Source organism: Corapipo altera, unplaced genomic scaffold (genome assembly GCF_003945725.1).
Source record: "Corapipo altera isolate COAL_440 unplaced genomic scaffold, ASM394572v1 56, whole genome shotgun sequence".
NCBI lineage: Eukaryota > Metazoa > Chordata > Aves > Passeriformes > Pipridae > Corapipo > Corapipo altera.
Window position 1 is genome coordinate 2,710,703 of NW_020884896.1, and position 17,434 is coordinate 2,728,136.

The 17,434-nt window shown below is 37.2% G+C and overlaps 1 protein-coding gene across 5 annotated transcripts in view; it reads right to left on the reverse strand.

Annotated features, from left to right (window-relative positions):
• Nucleotides 1–310: 310 nt before the first annotated feature.
• LGI1 (leucine rich glioma inactivated 1) overlaps nt 311–17,434 on the reverse strand; it is a 33,522-nt gene continuing 16,398 nt past the window's right edge. For 3 of the 5 annotated variants that reach the window (XM_027647950.1, XM_027647948.1, XM_027647951.1), the window contains exons 2-9: nt 15,173–15,621; nt 14,722–14,793; nt 10,860–10,931; nt 10,685–10,756; nt 6,564–6,635; nt 5,169–5,338; nt 4,584–4,748; nt 311–4,500 (exon numbers count right to left, since the gene is read on the reverse strand). In XM_027647950.1, coding sequence (XP_027503751.1) covers nt 3,680–4,500; nt 4,584–4,748; nt 5,169–5,338; nt 6,564–6,635; nt 10,685–10,756; nt 10,860–10,931; nt 14,722–14,793; nt 15,173–15,363 — 1,635 coding nt within the window. In that variant the 5' untranslated portion in view covers nt 15,364–15,621 and the 3' untranslated portion in view covers nt 311–3,679. Of the gene's footprint in view, nt 4,501–4,583; nt 4,749–5,168; nt 5,339–6,563; nt 6,636–10,684; nt 10,757–10,859; nt 10,932–14,721; nt 14,794–15,163; nt 16,128–17,434 lie in introns of those variants that run through there. The other 2 variants (XM_027647949.1, XM_027647952.1) reach the window with 2 other exon arrangements.

Genomic DNA, 17,434 nt, shown 5'->3' on the forward strand with positions numbered 1-17,434 from the left:
CTTATTAATTATGCCAATAATTGTTTCCCATCCTCAAGTGTACTTTGAATGGCTGTTACAACCCCTTCAAATAAAGGTAAAAAAATTAAGATAATAAAGAGAAGTTATAGTTAAAATTAAATACAAACCACTAATACATTTCTGTTTGTTTTGTTACCTTACACAATAAGGTTTTTCCTTTCTGAAGGAAAGAGTGTAGGAAGAGTGCATTTTGGAATATTTTTTCAATGGAAAATAAGTAGAAACAAAAAACCCACAAGTCCTAGACATTACAATAGACAAAATAAAAAAAGTTACATGTAGAGTAGTGTCAGGTATTCTGAATCTATTTTATATATCTCTTCCAGAGTAAAGAGGTGTATATTCTTTTATATTTTTGCTCTATTAAAAATAATGAAGTAGTTGTAGGAATACAATACAATTCCACTAACCTTTTTTTTATGTCTTAGACGTTAACACAACTAAGCAGCATCAAGGATCAGCAGTACCCATTAATAACCTTCAGCACTGTCTTCTGTAATACATTTAGTACTTTACATACTCTGTCAGTCATACACAAAATAATTAGGGAGTTTAGAAAATTGATTACAACTACAGAAGACAACCAGTCAGCCACAAGTAAGATAGACTTTGCTGAAAGAAAAGGGTTTTTTTAAACAACATTTTTAAGTATCAATGTATATATGATAAAAGGTTCTATTCTAGTTATTGTCTGAGTCTTGCACTGATACCAGAGGGAATCCTGAGCAGAGAGCCAGGATGGAATATGGCCTTATGCTCAGATGAGCTGTTAAAATGCCCAGTCTCTGAAATTAGAAAGAAACAGCATAGGGAACCACCTAATGAGCTTTTACACATTTCTACGTTAAGGATTATGAGTTCCGTTCTAAAAATAACCCAGTTCCTCATGTGGTGCAAGGAAATGCTACACTTGCACAATAAGAAACTACCTGTAGTCCCTGTGAGTATCCACCTGACATAAACTGACTAGAGAAAGGGATTTTCAAAAGAGAACAGATTTATATTCAGCATTTTATAGTAATTAGTTGACCTTCCAAAAAGGATATAAGCATTAAGAACTTTCCAAAAGAATTAGTACTTGACTGCAGGTCAAATTTTCTGCAGGAACAACTAAACCAATAATGCAGTTACATACTCCAGCAGTTTAATCTCTTGCTACCCTCCACTGTACTGCTGTTAGCTTTACAGACATCACGAATGTAAAAGTCTACTGACTCACACCCTTGCAGGCTTTTAAACTCTTCTTTTAAACCCAGGAGTAACAGTGAATTCTCATAAGTCTGTCATGTTATTTCAGGAAAACAATCACAGCACTACTGTAGCATAGGGCATAGCCAGCATGGCTGGCTGGCTCTGAAATATGACTCCATGAAACAACTTTCTCAAGGTAGAATTGTGAGACAATATATTGGGCAACAGTGCTTGTAAATAAATGTTGGTAGCAGATTAGCAAGGTTCTCCGACTCCACTTAAATTCATAATATGTCCATAATGAGAGGGATACATAGCTATTACCTCTATAATTTGATAGAGAGTGAATGTAGGCAAGTATAATGGGAAAAATCAGATCAAAATCAGCACATGTAATTCAATAGGACCTTAAGTAAAAGACTGAAACAAAAGACAAGATGAAGCAGAAAACACTTCATGATTTGCTGGTAGATTGGAGATGGGTTCATGACTTTGCATTTCATTTCTTTGCCATGCAAGCACTGAAGAAGAAATGGACAAACTGAGTTCATAATCACAGATGTGCAGCCAACAGTGAGAAATATTAAAAAAGATTATTTGGGTTCATCTGGGGTTTGAAATCATGCTCATATAAAAGCTAAAAATATATAAAGAAAATAAGGTTTGACATATAAAAGAAACCTGTCAAACAAAAGATGATTTATCAAGATGATTTTTGAAAATGTATTTATTAAGAAAAAATTTGGACGTTTCAGCTGTGAAACACAGTTTAAAATCTTTCTAGACACACTGTAAATACTTATGGAATAGGTAGTTATTAAGCCAATTACTGACCAGGCAGCTATGAATAAAAAGGTATCCAAAAAATTACCATATTAGAATAGTATTGTTCAAGTGGGATTTTTTCTTTTCAAATAACATTTAATATAAACCCCCTCCATTCTTTATAATAGAAACATAGTGTTTAGGACTGGCTTCTTAAAGTACACATTAATCAGCTCATGTGATTAGCTGACATGCATATGATTAGTCTTATTTGCCAGTCAGCATTTGTGAATGTTAGAAATGTTAGAAATGTGTATAAATACACATGGTATTCATGTGTATATTTTAAAGATGGCACTGGAGCCACAATGCTTGATAACTTCAAGTGAAGTGCAAAGGTTTCTAAAATAAACGTGAGCTCTCTTCCTGAGCTCTACCAAATTATCTTCAGCAGCAGTGTAGGTTTCTCACAAGTGATGCACTAGATGTATGTAAACAAAAGACTATTTTAACTTTGAGTTTGTAATAGATTTTGATGCCAAATTCAAATTTGGCACAGCTTAACAGATATAGGTATCCTTCCTGGAGTTGCATATGCTATACAAACTGAATTTATCCTGCCAAATTCAAAATTCCCTGAATTTCAGAAGGATCTGTTACTAAACTTCAGTGCAGGATAGTAGAAAAAAATTACTTCACATTCACTAGCTTCATTCAGAATAAGGAATAAATTCATTGAAGACTAAATAATTCAATTACAGTGAAAAGACTTGACAGGGACACACAGAATTCATGCAAGTGATGTGTGACAGTTCAGCTATAGAAATATTGCTAGCTGAAAAATAAGCTGTGCTTCTAGCTTTCAGCACAGTAACAGCCCCAGTGTTATACAAGAGATTTGTTTTGTGCTGCTTCAGCATCAGGTGGAGAAAGACAGACCTTTACCTTTTCTTTTATTCTGCAGATTTCTTTATAAATTTTAGTGAATTGGGTGCTTCCAGCTATACACAGTACAAAGCCCCATCCTATAATTAGATGTGTATTACTGAACCCTTCATCCTATAGCCAGATCTATATAACTAGATACTTTTTTCTGGGTAGAGTTCTATTTAAATTAGTGAAGCTTCACATAACTGCAAGGATATGTCCAGGTGATAATTTATAGACTTGTGTTACAATGCAGTATTTTTATCAAGAACTTCTTTTTGTATGTAAAACCCACCTGATCTTCAATATTGGACATCTTCTATGCAGTACAACATTGTGTTGGGCAATATGCCTTCTTGGATTTATTTTATATGTGTATAATATATACACAAATAAAAAGTATCACCTGCAAATAATATTTGGAATGTGAAAGACACAAAATGTAAACATTTTATTTGGCAGTTTTTTCAAACAGGTGAATAAATAAATGGAAAAGTACATCTTAATATTCTTTATAGCAACAGATGCAGTTGCACGCATATTTACATATTGTGGATGCAAAGAACAGTTAATTTAATTTCCTTTTGTTAAAAAATGCAACTTCCAACACCACTAGACTTGACAATTAAAGATGAAGATACTAGTAATACTTTGTTCTAGCAATCTCAACTTTTAAAGGCATTCATTTGGAAGTAAGATAAGAGAGTCATCATGCATTTAGTTCATTTTGTCCGCTTACAGTAGAAAGTCTCATGTAATTTCAGATTTATGAGTGTCATGCGCTTAAGTCAACTCTGACATGTTTATAAATCAAGGTAGTTCCCTTAAAACTTGAAGCAAAGAGAAAATCTATGGATTTATCGATGGAGACATGTATGAAAGATCTTGGTGCCTGTACGTTTAATTCTTGAAACTTCACAAATTTTGCCTTTTCCGCATCCCAATAATAGACTTGAGTAAAAGAATAATCACTTCCAAGAATGGCATATTGATAATTACTTATCTGAAGTGGTTGGAATACCATTGACCCTCGAGATGGCATCCTTTGTAAATCCAGAAATGCTGAACCACCCCATTTCATTACTTTAGAGTCCCCAATAAATCTTGTTAAGCAAATGTATACATCCTCTTTCACTTTGAAATGTTTCACTGCATATGCATCTTCCATATCTTGGATATCAAACCGCTTAACAAATTCATTGGTTCCTTTGTTCCATTGATATATTACAGGTCTTTGGGAACTACTTGACAGAATTAAATGTGGTTTGCCAGATATTTCAAGATACTCCACATCAGTATCTCTGTACCAGGCATGCAGAGACTGATGGGAATAAAATCCATTCCCATTCCACTTGTAAACTGTGGTGAAACCAGCCTTTGAACTGTCTGCAACAACAAAATACCAGTCTTCAGCAATCCTGAAAGTTTCAATGTCATTGGGTTTTCGGATTTTAAGGATTTCAATATCTTGAATTTTTATAAACTTATTAGCAAAAATATCTCTTTTATATATGTGGGAGCCTCCAAACAGCTGTGCGACAATGACATACAGCTGACTCTCAATAACTATAGGTTTACACACAACAGTCGAAGTACCTATGAAAAGAAAAGTAAAAGACAGGGTTAGCACCACTTTTGGATCAGCTGTTGGAATGCTATTTGTCAAGCTGTAGTCATACCTGTAATGTTGTCATAATTCCTGAACATCACTTCCACATGGTCCCATTCAAGAAAGATGCATTTTCCAGTAAAAGGCTGAGCAATAACCACGTGTTCATCATTCATATATGAGAAAGTATCTACTGACAGAGATTGGTATGGCAGGGACTGATAAACTACAAATTCTGCAAAAGTGCACACAACAGATGATAATTATAGGGATACTTTACATACTGTACTGAAAAAGATCTGCTTATCGGATAGCAATTTTTTACAAATTACAGTGTTTCATCACTAGTCCAATTTCTCTGTTGATAAAGGAGCACTGCGATTTGGTTTTCAATCTTTCTTAATCGAAAGAGGTGCTGTTTTATGTTCCAGTTCTCCAAATCCTTATGTAACATGTTAAAGTCTGAGTAGATGCTGCAATATAAGACCCCACTCGCAAATGATTCCCATGTCACACTTACACCTGCACAGAATTCATATTGATTTTAGTGGAAATTCCATCCAGTATGCAGACTTCCTGCTAAAATGGGCTCTAGAATGAAAAACTATAGCTTTGACTTCAATTTAACAAGATTAAATAATTTGAAGCACATTACCTGTAATATAGCAATCAAATTCTTCTGGAGAGAGGCTATTGATTTTGCGCTTCTTATATTCTGCTGGGCTTTCACAGTAAATGTCTTCGACTGTTGCATTGGTGCTGCCCAGCCATTCCACTAACCACTTCAGTTTGCAGTCACAATTAAATGCATTGCCTCTAAGATCTCTACAACAAATCAATCATGCATTGAAAATAAGTAGTCAGCTGATGTATTCCTCCTTGCAGAACAAAAAACAGGCTCATGTTAAATATGTGTCCTCTTGCTTATTCTCACTTGATGCCTTCCTGGCTCAATTTGTCCTGACCCATAGTTAAATGCACATACCAGCACACACACAGATTTAATTATAGTAAGGTAAACAAGGAGACCTTAACTTGATGATCAGCCAGACATTTTTGTTGATTTCCCCAAGTTTACAGGTACTCAAAAGCTTACCAAACTATTGACCCCTGCTTTTTTTGGACTACACTTTCTCTATAAGAGTATTCTAGATAACAAAATAGGAAATAACATAACCTTATGGTCAGCCAGTCAGTATTCACTGTCCCCTTTAGATATACTCATTTAGGGCTTTAGGAGACATAAGCAAAGGTGTTCTGTTCAAGTCTTTTACAGCTGTCTTGAGTTAGATTTCCGATCGTATGTACAGGAACAGGCAAGTGCCAGGACCAGACTGTGTAACCACCTGGCCATGGTCAGTCATGCCAAGTAATGCTACCAGATACACTGACCATCTCCACATCTTACTACTGCAGCTCTACACTAGGAATTCAGCCTACCTTGTGAATACAGGGAGCAGGCTTTTTCTGTGCTTATTATGCCAAATCAGGTGAACCGAGATTTGGTATAGTGTAAACAGGATCTATTTCAATGAAGCAACTACAGAATTTACCTGTTTATCTATATTTTGTATTTTTACTGGTATTTGGTTATATTTAAACAAGCTGATGTTTTGGTTTGGTTGCAATTAGATTTAGCAGGGGATATGGTACTTACTAAGACACATGCTTTTGTGATACAAGATAGCTTTCCCAGAAATTGCTTGCACATTAAAATGTTACTCCATTAAAAACCTTCCCCTCATGCCCTGCTCTCTCATGCATCCCTAAGGATACTTCCTTCTTATTCACAAAGTATTAATGAACATGCATCTTTATTACATAACTACTAAAAATATTACTTATCTTCATAACTGGTGGAATATTCAGAATGAATGTAAATTCTCAACAACAGTAGGTAAAAAAAGAATCCTACTCATTCTATGTAGTCTCTATCCAGTAATAAAATCCCCTTACTTGCTACTGGTTTGAATGGTTATTCAGAATGTCCTCTAAAATAAACTCCTTATACTTTTAGTATAATTAATAGATTAATTAATTGCTTTCTTACACATTTGTCAAAGAATCCAAGCCTTTGAATATGTCTTTTGGAAGAGACTGGAGATTATTATTTGCAAGACTCCTGCAAAAGAAAACACTTCAGTATTAGTACTAGTTCATGAAACTTCACATTTTTGCAAGGTGTAATATACTGTGTGGGGGTTTTTTCTTAAGATAAAGAACACTGGTATTCTCCAGCACTTCATTGTGAAAGATTGCTTTTAAGGCTAGCTCATTTACTTTGTGACTTTTCCTTCTGCTAAACTGCCAAGCCTCCTTCTACTTTCACACTCCTCAGCAGCCTTACAGCATTTACAATACCTCACTTAGCAGAGTAAAAAGTGCAATCACCTTTGGTGTTTTGCCAATGCCGTTTAATATTTTAAAACAATTAGTCATGATTGGATCTACTGATGTTTTCCTTAAGAGATCTCAATACATGGTGTTCATATTACTGCACTTTCCCCACTTTCTTGCAATCTTTTCTGGAAGGAAAATCTTGGTACTATGTTACATTGTGATGGGTTTAGGTTTAGCTCATAGTTTTTGGAAATATACAGTAATAGACAATAAATTGCATGAATTTCTATCCTGGAATGTGCATGTGTGTGTGTGTATGTGTGTACAGGACCAGCAAAAAACTGTCATTAATTCCCAGTTTTTAATATTGGGAGAATTCATTTCAATTCAGTGAGTATTCTAGCTAGAAAAAGTGACAAGGAAATGTGAACAGGCTTTAAACAAACAATACATAACATTTCAGTCAAACATATCTGTGTGAGTCCACCAAAGGTCTTGGAGATGTCTTAGAGCACATGACAGAAAAAGAATGATGTTGTAGAGTATCGTTTACATCTCTTTCAATTAACAAAATTATTTATTACTTATGAGAAGAAACAAAAATGGAAAGAAATCATTCCAGTTTAAGATCCCAGTTAGAATTTGCAACTAGTAGGACTTAGAACCTCTTCTGTTTTCATTTGTAAACATAAAAGTTATTTATTAACCACAATTATTTTAGTCAAGCAAAGACACTTAAGCATAAACTTAAATTCAAGAACAGGCCTAGAGATACTAGATCTGCTGCCTCATTTAAAATTGTTTGTCTTATCAGGAATAGTAACTGTAAGAGGATTCCATTAGTCCATTCTGACTTTACCACTTTCAAAGTACATCTGATTGCAATACTGTATGTGTGTGTATTGCCTGCTTCACTTATGTGTAATTTTATCATCAAGAGCAATTTTTGAAAGTGAGGTGACTCACATGGAGAAAGCTGTATGGACTTGCAAGCTGAGACAAGTTTAATGCCCTGTATAGTTTTTATATATTGTTATATAGCAAACTGAAAGGGATGATGTACTTGGAAGTAGCAGTGGTTCACCACAGCCATGGGAATATGACTGACAAAAAAATTTAAATAAGTTTATGCATTTGTCAGTTTTTGAATGAAAATTATGTATTTTATCTTTCACTGTTAAAAAGCATACTTATATATTAGAAACCATTGGGTTGTCTAGATGGTGCTGGTATTGGCTTTATAATAAGAGAGTAAAGGTTGACTCAAACATGCAGTTGCACTACAGTCACAGTTCTGAAAGAAATGCAATCAAAATTATATATTGGGCATAGAAATTATTGTCCAGTGCTAACTGTAAGATTTTGACATCAAATTAGTAAATTAGTAAAAAGAAGTTATTTTTCTTTAATTTTTATTTTCTTAAATCTACTTTGATCAGAAAATAAATCTTGTTGCATAACAATAAATATTAGATGGCTTTCTTTTACAATAAGGACACACTGTAATTATGAAAGTTAATGGCATTATAGAAATACAAATGTTTGGGTAGCTTACCTCATTGCAAAACTAATGTTGTGAAAAGGAAGTGAAGAGATTAAACAGAACAAAGTTCATCTTATCTAACTTCATAAAACTCATTTGTATGCTTATTTACTAAGATTCTTTTTAATATATTTTATGTACACAAGTACTCTCTTGTTCATTTTTAAATGAAAAATGCCTCGGGGTGCCAAATGATTATTCTTAAAATGTATGTGCAATTTTCCCCAAAGGATGGGGAGTGGTTCTGCAAGCAGATTAAACTAGTCACATTCTGTGGTGCCTTTGCAGTTATTTTCCGCAAATTTCTCATTGTCTTTGTGAATAGCACTCCATGGACAATAGCAGCATGATGCACAACTCTATGTCCCAAAAATATGTGTGCAAATGGCAGTGGCTCCTCAAATGTGGTTGTCTTTTGCATATGTTTTCTCCTGTGAGACTCCTGAAGCCTCCCCAGAAACCAATGTAGCAGGCAAGACAAGATGTTACTCTTGGACTGTATGCTCTGTGGAGAAGAAACTGTGCCTTTCTCTGTGTTAGAAAAGCAATTTTTTCACTGGCAGCAGCAGATAATAAATAAGTAAATGAATATGATAAATAATGTACTGGACCCATTTGTGAATATAAAGCTATTCATGTGCATAAATATTTTGAAGATAGGCTCCCAGTTACCAGCCTTATCCAATTATCTACCCTTTTTAACAACAGTATAATTATGCCTGTACCTCTACTATGGGTTGTTATGGGATGTGCACAGCCTTTCTATGTAGCTTTTTCCCTTTCCTCTCTCTTTCCTCTTCCTCAGACCTAGAGCCATTCCACAAGTAACTTTATCTATGTGAGTAGTCACAGTAGGCTTGGTGGTAAAGGATGTGGTGAATTGCAATTCCACTGTTATGTTTATGCATTAACTATTTTAAATGTAACCTTTGCTTTCTCTCCTCTATCAAAATATATGGAAGAAAAAGTTAAATGACACTGTTTCAAAACCCTCTTGGAGGTCATCATATTAAGGCCAAAAGGTCAGAATCCATTCCTCTATCTATAACACACACCCCAACAGAGATGCTTCAGAATACAGTTGCTTAGAACTGGGTATAAACCCAAGTCAGGCACACTATACATTTTAGTCTCCCTTTTTTCCACTATTTTTGTATTTTTTTCTGTCTTCTTATAGTGTGTATTGTGTTTTCAATAAATTTATTCCTTGTTAAAAGATAAACTTGCTGTAAGGTAAGAGACAAAAGCCTGTCTAGAAACTGTCTCACCAGCTCAGAGCACAACGATGCCACTCCTGTGTTTGCAGTGAAATGTTGTAGGTATTTGTTGCCAGTGTGTGTTTCACCTGCTGAGCAGAGTGTGAAAAATTCCCTCGCTGGGGTGGGCATAGGGTGAATTGATCCCAACTGGCATCCAGAGTGCCTTGGACTAATTTCCCCTATTGGCTAATGCAGCAAGGGGCTGCAGCATGTCAGAGAGCAAGGGTTGGCCAAGATAGCCAAAGGGCTGAGCAGCAACACAAGGAATGTTATGCAGACCCCAGTGTCAGTGTGTGACAGGTCCTGACTGTGGGATGCTCCTGCTTGCGCGCAGGAAAGGACAGGGTGCAGAGCAGGGCTTTGAAGCCAGTCCTGCTGGAGTCTGGTTGCTCTGCTTTACAGTGAAGTGGAATAAGTGGATCAGTAAGACATAATAAATGCATCTTGTTGCAAATCTTTGATTTAAAATTGTTCTGGGTGGGAATTTTCAAATTTGATTTAGTCAAAGTCTTTTGGATACCATTCGTGGCTGAAGTGGACATGGGTAGAGGCAGTGATGGCCTGTCCCTGGAATGGCTGTAAACATTATTCTGGATCCATGCCAGACTGGGGGGCCTGGGAAGAGCTGTGTGTTCATGCCTCAGCCTCTTGCCTTCCTAACCACAGCTCCCACTTTCCTTCTCTCCATGTCCCAAACTGGGACTCACCTCACCAGTGCCAAGATTCCCAACTCCTTTCTCTCTGCTCCCACATCCTCAGTTGGAAATCCCCAGTGCTCGGAGCAGAGAAAGTCAGGGAGCTACTGCCAAACATGTACTGCTTGGAAGCTGTTTGGGTCATTGCCTTCTACATATACCATAGTTTGGAAGTCTTTGGTGGAAACACAAAGATTAACATTCTAATCAAATTGCTATTGATACCACTTAAACAAATATGAACAGATATATATCAAAATGAGAAATTCAACAACACAGAGGTTCAATTACTATATTAAATATATCAAGTAATATATCCAACCACTTTACTTACAGGTGAATTAAAGATTTCAGTCCTCTGAAAGTATTTCTTGAGATGGACTTAATGTTGTTGTTCTCTATGAACCTGTAATGGGTCGTAAAGTCATTCTGGTCAAAGCAATGCCTGGAACTTGGAAGCCCACCCACTCTATTCAATAATGCCAGGAAATATACTTTTGTCCACTCACAAATATTCTAGATGAGGAAGGCCCATGAAAGCATCATCACTAATAACATCAAAAGTGTTGGACGTAAACAACCTGCATAAAAAAGTGCAAAACAAAAGACCAGCTTTAGAAAATGGTTCAGCAAGCCATGGTAGGTCAAATTTCCACTGCCTGGTTTCATGGTTTTTTCTGTGCACTATAAGGCTGTAAGGCTGATATACTGCACCATAGTCTGGTGCAGAGGGAGGGACCCAAAAATTGTCTACTGGGGCTATCTGATAAAATTCCATTGACTTCTGTGGAATGTAAACGTGGGTTTATCATGCCAGCAAAACAATGGGATCGTACAAGCGCTTCTGGAGATATACTAGGACAACAATGAGATGTTCAAGTACTACAGAGGTTTAAATTCTCTTGGTTTAAATTGCTGGTTAGCCAGACATCAGGCTGAATTTGCACCACTGACAAGCAGGAAAATCCCTTCAGTTATAGGCTAACTTTGTAAACTTATTTAACCTGAGGGTACTGAGAAGTTAGAGAAAAAAAAAAAAGGAAAATCTCTTCATTTAGGCAGTGTTCAAATCAGAATTATTTTTAAGACCAGGTTGTACCTTCTGGAGATAGCTCTTAGTGTGTGCATCTAACAGTAAAAATATCAGCAACACATTTAATTTTATGTAATTTTGTAAGTATTAAAAGTGCACTAGCATTGATTTTGCCAGTATTATTTATGCTTATCAGCCATGTTTGCATTTGTCCATGTTAATTCAGCTCTGGACTGCCACAGATTTAATATGGTGAGACATCATCAACTACGGTGAACTTTACCCCAGTGGAATTCTTGACGTACATCTATATTTTAATCAGTTGGACCTGATGGATCAATAGATTCATGCTATGACATCCTTAGACATTCAGGAATGAAAGATTTCTAAGTACAAATTAATCCACTTAATGAGTTCATCTCTTATTTTGAAGTTTTCATTAAGACAAAATTGCAGTTGATTTATTTTCTCACTTGGTTATTATAGAATATGTTTTTTGCACTTTAAGTGTGTTCCTTTATGAATTGTATGAAAAAATATAAGCAGGAAATTCTTTCTTATTGTCAGAAATAAGAAATACTTCAAATTTAGAGAAAATAAGTATTTTTGTAAAATCTCTGAACCAAAAGACCAATTTAGTAAATCCTGCAACTAATTTTACTTTTCTGATGTGATTTTACTGGATAATTCTTCCTTTTATTTACTCTAGTGTATAATTTAAAGAACAGGGTGGTATCTCTTTAAATAGTATAGGTACGGTAGAGATTGCCAGGCTTGTAGCATAGGTCTTGCACTTGGTGAGCTCATTTGCCTCCCGTCTCATACCTCTCCCCAGTGACTGTGTCACAGGTATTTGATGTACCAAGTGGTTTTTCTCCCACTCGCTGACCTCAAACACCAGATTGCTTGATCTGAGACCCACCAGCCAACTACTTCTGGGGACAGAGACTGAAGACACTGCACTGTAACCAGGGATTATATGGCTTAGCAGGAACTGTACAGTGATAGCAGGTACGAATCCTGGTGCCATGATTGCCTCCCTTCTTTCTATGGGCTTTCATGTCACCAGTTTATAAGGGCACTCTCAGCACGTTGCTGATACACAGAGATACAAGTGCTGAAGATGAAAGCAGGGAGATTTTTTCTATATTTAGGAAATACTCCTGCTGGCACTTCACGGTAGCTGTGTAGGTTCTTCGTACTTTTGTTGTCACATGAAGAGCACAGAGCATACCATCCATACTACACAAGAAGAAAAGCTCTCCTGGCCTGGGAGTTACAAGTAGTGTTTAGCATGAGACCATGATTTTTTCAGAGACCATTGCCACTACTACATTAAAAATAGTAGTAAATAATAATAGCAGCAGACATATTCCATATTTAGACTGGTGCACTGGAGATACCAAATTACATTTGGACTTCAAAAATGCAATGCTGGAGACTAGTACTATTTCTATATGTATTTCTGTTAATATAGAAATACATGCAGGCTTCTAAATCTTGCTGTTGGCTAAATTAAAGCACCAAAACAGCTATAATCATGCAAAGCTAAAACTTACTGTAATTTTTAATTAACCTGAGTTTTCTCTATTTTTATTTCCCTTACTATCTTCTGCCAAAGATGAAAATTTTTCTTTCTCATATACAAACTGGAGTATTGTCCCCACAGATACAATCCTGCTCCTATGGTCTGTGTTAAGGAGCCATTAGCCTTAGATCAGCAGCCTGACATTTCAAAGATGGCAAGCAGCTCAACTACCATGTTAGAAATATATCTGGAAACCAGAGTACTCATCAGAGCCCATAGTGGAACAAAAACCGCTTTTCTGGGGTCACGGGTTTTGTTGCAGCATTTATGGATAGCAGTGTAGAATGTGCGTTTCACTGTACAGCAGAAATGGAAATTATTATTATTACCAAAAGGCCATAAAGCCATTGCCAGACCCCACTGTGCCAGGCACTATAATAACTCAAAATAAGATGACTGTGTCTGTCCTACTCCACCCTACCCAGTTCTGCCTGCCTGGCAGTGGCATCACCAAGTGTAGGTGGTGTATCGTAGCCAAGAGAGATGATGTCCTACTCACTCTCTTCAGACACAAGCTCCACCAATGCTGCTGCTTTTTTTTCCTCTCCTTTGAAAGGCCCATTGCAGGAATTATGTGAAATGTGTCCCTTTTGTGATTTGTGACCAACTGGGAAAAGATTCTCTGGAATAAAGCACCATGGAAAAGCATTTAGGTTTCCATAGTAACTGCATTTACCTATTTACCCTGTATCCAAAATTGTACAGTATGTCTGCACCTCCTTATCAGCTCCACTTGAGGTAGCAGAGTACAGCCAGGGTCAGGGCTTCAGCTATTGGTATGCCAGCCGTTTAATTTAACAGTCATAGGGCTCCAATACATCAACATTACACCTCTGACCACATCCAGAGTGCACGGGAAGTCAGTTTGGGACAGACATCCGATTTTGATTTTGATCACATCGGGGAGTCTGTCTTGCCGGATTTCTGAGACAAATCTGGGTGTGTGTCAGCCTGGCAGCACATCCACTATAAACAGTTCAGGTTACACCCCCTCTACCTCTGTATAGCTCACAATTATATAATCGTATGCCCACATTTCTAGGAAAGCTTGTGAGCCTGTAAAAATCCTATGTTGAAATGCAGCTAGTAGTTAAACATCCCAAAATGTTCTTTTTCTGTGTATACCTCATTGCAGTATTTGATTTTGAAATAACTGTTTTAATTTTTTTAATTGGAAGAAAATCTTCATTACTTTTAGGCATGAAATAACAAACAGGTTCAAATCCAGGTGCTATGAAGGCAAAACTCCCACTGAAGTGACTAAACTTCCACAGAAGTCAATGGCAATTTTACATGGAAAAGGACCTCAGGATCTGTCCCACCGCAATGAGGGGCCTGATCTGAGGGGTTCTGAGCTCGCAGTCTATGGGAGTTACAAATGGAGAGCTTTATCCTGGGAGCAGGTCCCAGGACTGCAGAAAAGAAACAAGAGTAGTTGTTACAATGCTCAAGTCCCTACTATGACGTTAATTAAAGTATAATGAAGATAACAAACATTCTGTCACCAAAAGCTTCAGCATGTAAAAATTCCAAGTAGCACTGACAACAGATAGCCTTGCAAAATACTAAGTAGAAACACTTCGAAAAAATTAAACATGCACTTTCAAATTGCTAAAAAGTCTTGTATTTTATCATCTAATGAATCTTCTGCTGATGTTTCCTATAAAATTAATACTGAGACCCTTTCTAAAATATTTATGAATACATATACATTTCATAACAAAAATTGTATCATATAAATATTTCTCACAGAAGCTGCAGAGATGGTGTGAGCAAAAAACTCCCTTCTGGGATTTTAGTAAAAGCAGATCTCACAAAGGATCTGTAAAGAAGAAAAAAACAACCATATATTAATGTAGCATCATATATCCATGGTTATAATACTGATCTGGTCATCACAGAGAAATTTTTTTATATTAGTTAAAAAAATACTCCCCCCCAAAAAATAATGTTGCAGGTTTCATGTAGTACAGAAGGAGGTATAAAATGAGATGTGTGCACATACACAGACAGACAGACAGATGAAAGAGATATAAAAATCAGGATTCAAGGATGCAACACAATTTTAACACATTAGCTGATGATTCTGAATGCTGGAGGTACTCCCTGCAGCAAGCATCCTTCTGTATGCACTGAAAACACCACACATCCTAGTTCATTTTAAATCATAAATTAAATAACCAAATGCTTACAGCCCTTACAGTGAGATAACATCAGGCGGAACGCTGCGAGGAATAGATCTGGCATTTTCACATAAAGCATTATCTTTGGTACAAGTACACCAGGCAGGACATTTTGGCTTCACTGGTTTCTTCCCTTCAGTCAGCAAAAGCACAGATAAAAGGCATAAGAAATAAGCAATTCTTCTAAAGGGTCTGCTGGCATTTCCCATTCTTTTGATCCGCTCTCGTTCCAGCCAGTTGAAAGAATATCCCAAAACATGAACAGGGTTCTTTATTCAGCCATTGGATGTCTTTCTATAAGTCCAGGTCAATATTTGTCTCTGCTTTCCCAACCCTTTTCTTTCTCTTTCACTCTGTTTTTGTAGACAGAAACCTGCAGCTGATCTGTATGTTTCCACTCACTCAGGCAACGTACTGCTCAGAGAAGAGACCTGCGAGGTGCTGTAAGATGGGGAAAATCCAACCGGCTGAAGGGAAAAAAAAAGGAAGGAAAAAAAAAAAAGACTTGCATCACCACAAAAACACTGAGCACAACACAGCATTAGATTGCAAAGTGATGTAACTGAGAAATACACTGCTTTCTGTTTTCACAGGGAGGCCCTTTCCCTGTTACCAAAAATAGTACAGCATTATGTTTTGCTGGTGGGTGGGTGAGTGGGTGTGGGGTGGAGTGTATGCGTGTGGGGGAGAAATCAGTCATCTCTTACTGGATCCCTACAACCTCGTGAACCTTTCAGAATTATGCTTCACATATTTCAAGCAGCAGAACTAACGGCAGTATCCACAGGAAAATGAAATCGAGTGAAACCATCAAAAGCATTGCTGCAGAAGCTGTTAGATTAATTTTTATCCTTAGCCCTTATTGCACATATTTATACCACTGAAAAACAAGCTGCCACACATGGAAAATATTACAATGTATGAGAGAATGCCTATGACTGTCATTCCTAAACAAAATATTTTCTCACGCAAAATAAGACCCCAAGTAACTGCAGCTTTTTTTATTTTTTTGCCTTTTTTTTTTCTTTTTTTTTTAAAAGAACCCTTCTTATTTGTTACATGTTTCCTGCGCTGGTTAAATAAAGTGGATCAAGCACAGTTCAATATGGACAACATTAATTTGAAGTTCAAGTTAAAATATTTATTTGTTTGGAAACCGTTTTGATCATTTTAGATGGAAAAAAGGAAAATTGTTATTTAAACACCAGTTATGTTAAACATGTAGTTAAGAATGGACCTTCTTTGAAAAGTGACAGGATAGGGAAGGATCTTGGTGGTAATGATGAATCTTTACAATACTGCCTGAAGGCTGCAATTGAAATGAGTGCAAGGTGCGGTATGAGTACCCTGTAAGATACAGTTCTCAGCTTGACCACTTTACAGTAAACTACAATAAATATTTCATAGGGAACTTAAGCAGCACCTAAGTGTCATTATATTAAGAATGGTAAGACAAAACTAGTGAATGCCAAATGGCTGGAAAACCATATGGGATAATTTTTGTTTTCAATATAGGATTGCTATTAGAAGAGTTTTGCAAACTCTAATGGGTCTTAACACTTCTCCGTAGGACGGTTGACATTACACAGCTCACAAAGCCTACTAGGGTCAACCCAGTGGTACAGACATTTAACACAGTCAGGCTCACATAGATGCTGTCTCCTCACCAGGAGATGCTTGATCTCCTGCTAAGATCTCTCTTGACTTCTGGTTACCTCTCCCTTGATTCCACAGGGGCCACCTGGCTCTGGCCCGTTACTCCTGCTCTACAGGCCATGAAATCTCAAGATCAACACTGGGCCATGTCTGTCTTCCTCAGGAACAATGCCAGCAAGGCCCTAGTGCATATGCAGATATGGGTGCCCAGCAGTAATTTGATGTGCTATGGGTGCATATGGCAAAGGGGAACAACAGCCTACAAAACTGCAAGAAACTCAGTGTATGGATACAAGGCAGGATCCCCAACATTGCTGAATCCTTGACTGGGCAGTGTCTGAGGTCTGTCGGCCCGGGATGAGAGGAGGTGCACAGAGCTCACACCAGGTGGTGGGGCTGCATCCTCTGAGGGACTGGGTCCAGCCAAAAATGTCCAGAAAGCTTTCAGAAGCAGACGGCCACCTTCAAAGGCCCTGCTGGGAGAGGACTGCAGTGTCTGTCCGTGGCCTCCCGCCAGGCATCCGTGCCTGTGGAAGAAAGGGCAGCTCGTGCTTTCTCAGCTCCCTCACTGTCTGTGTTGTGTTTTTATAAAGCTCTTTATTAATTTAAGTGAGGGCCCATGTT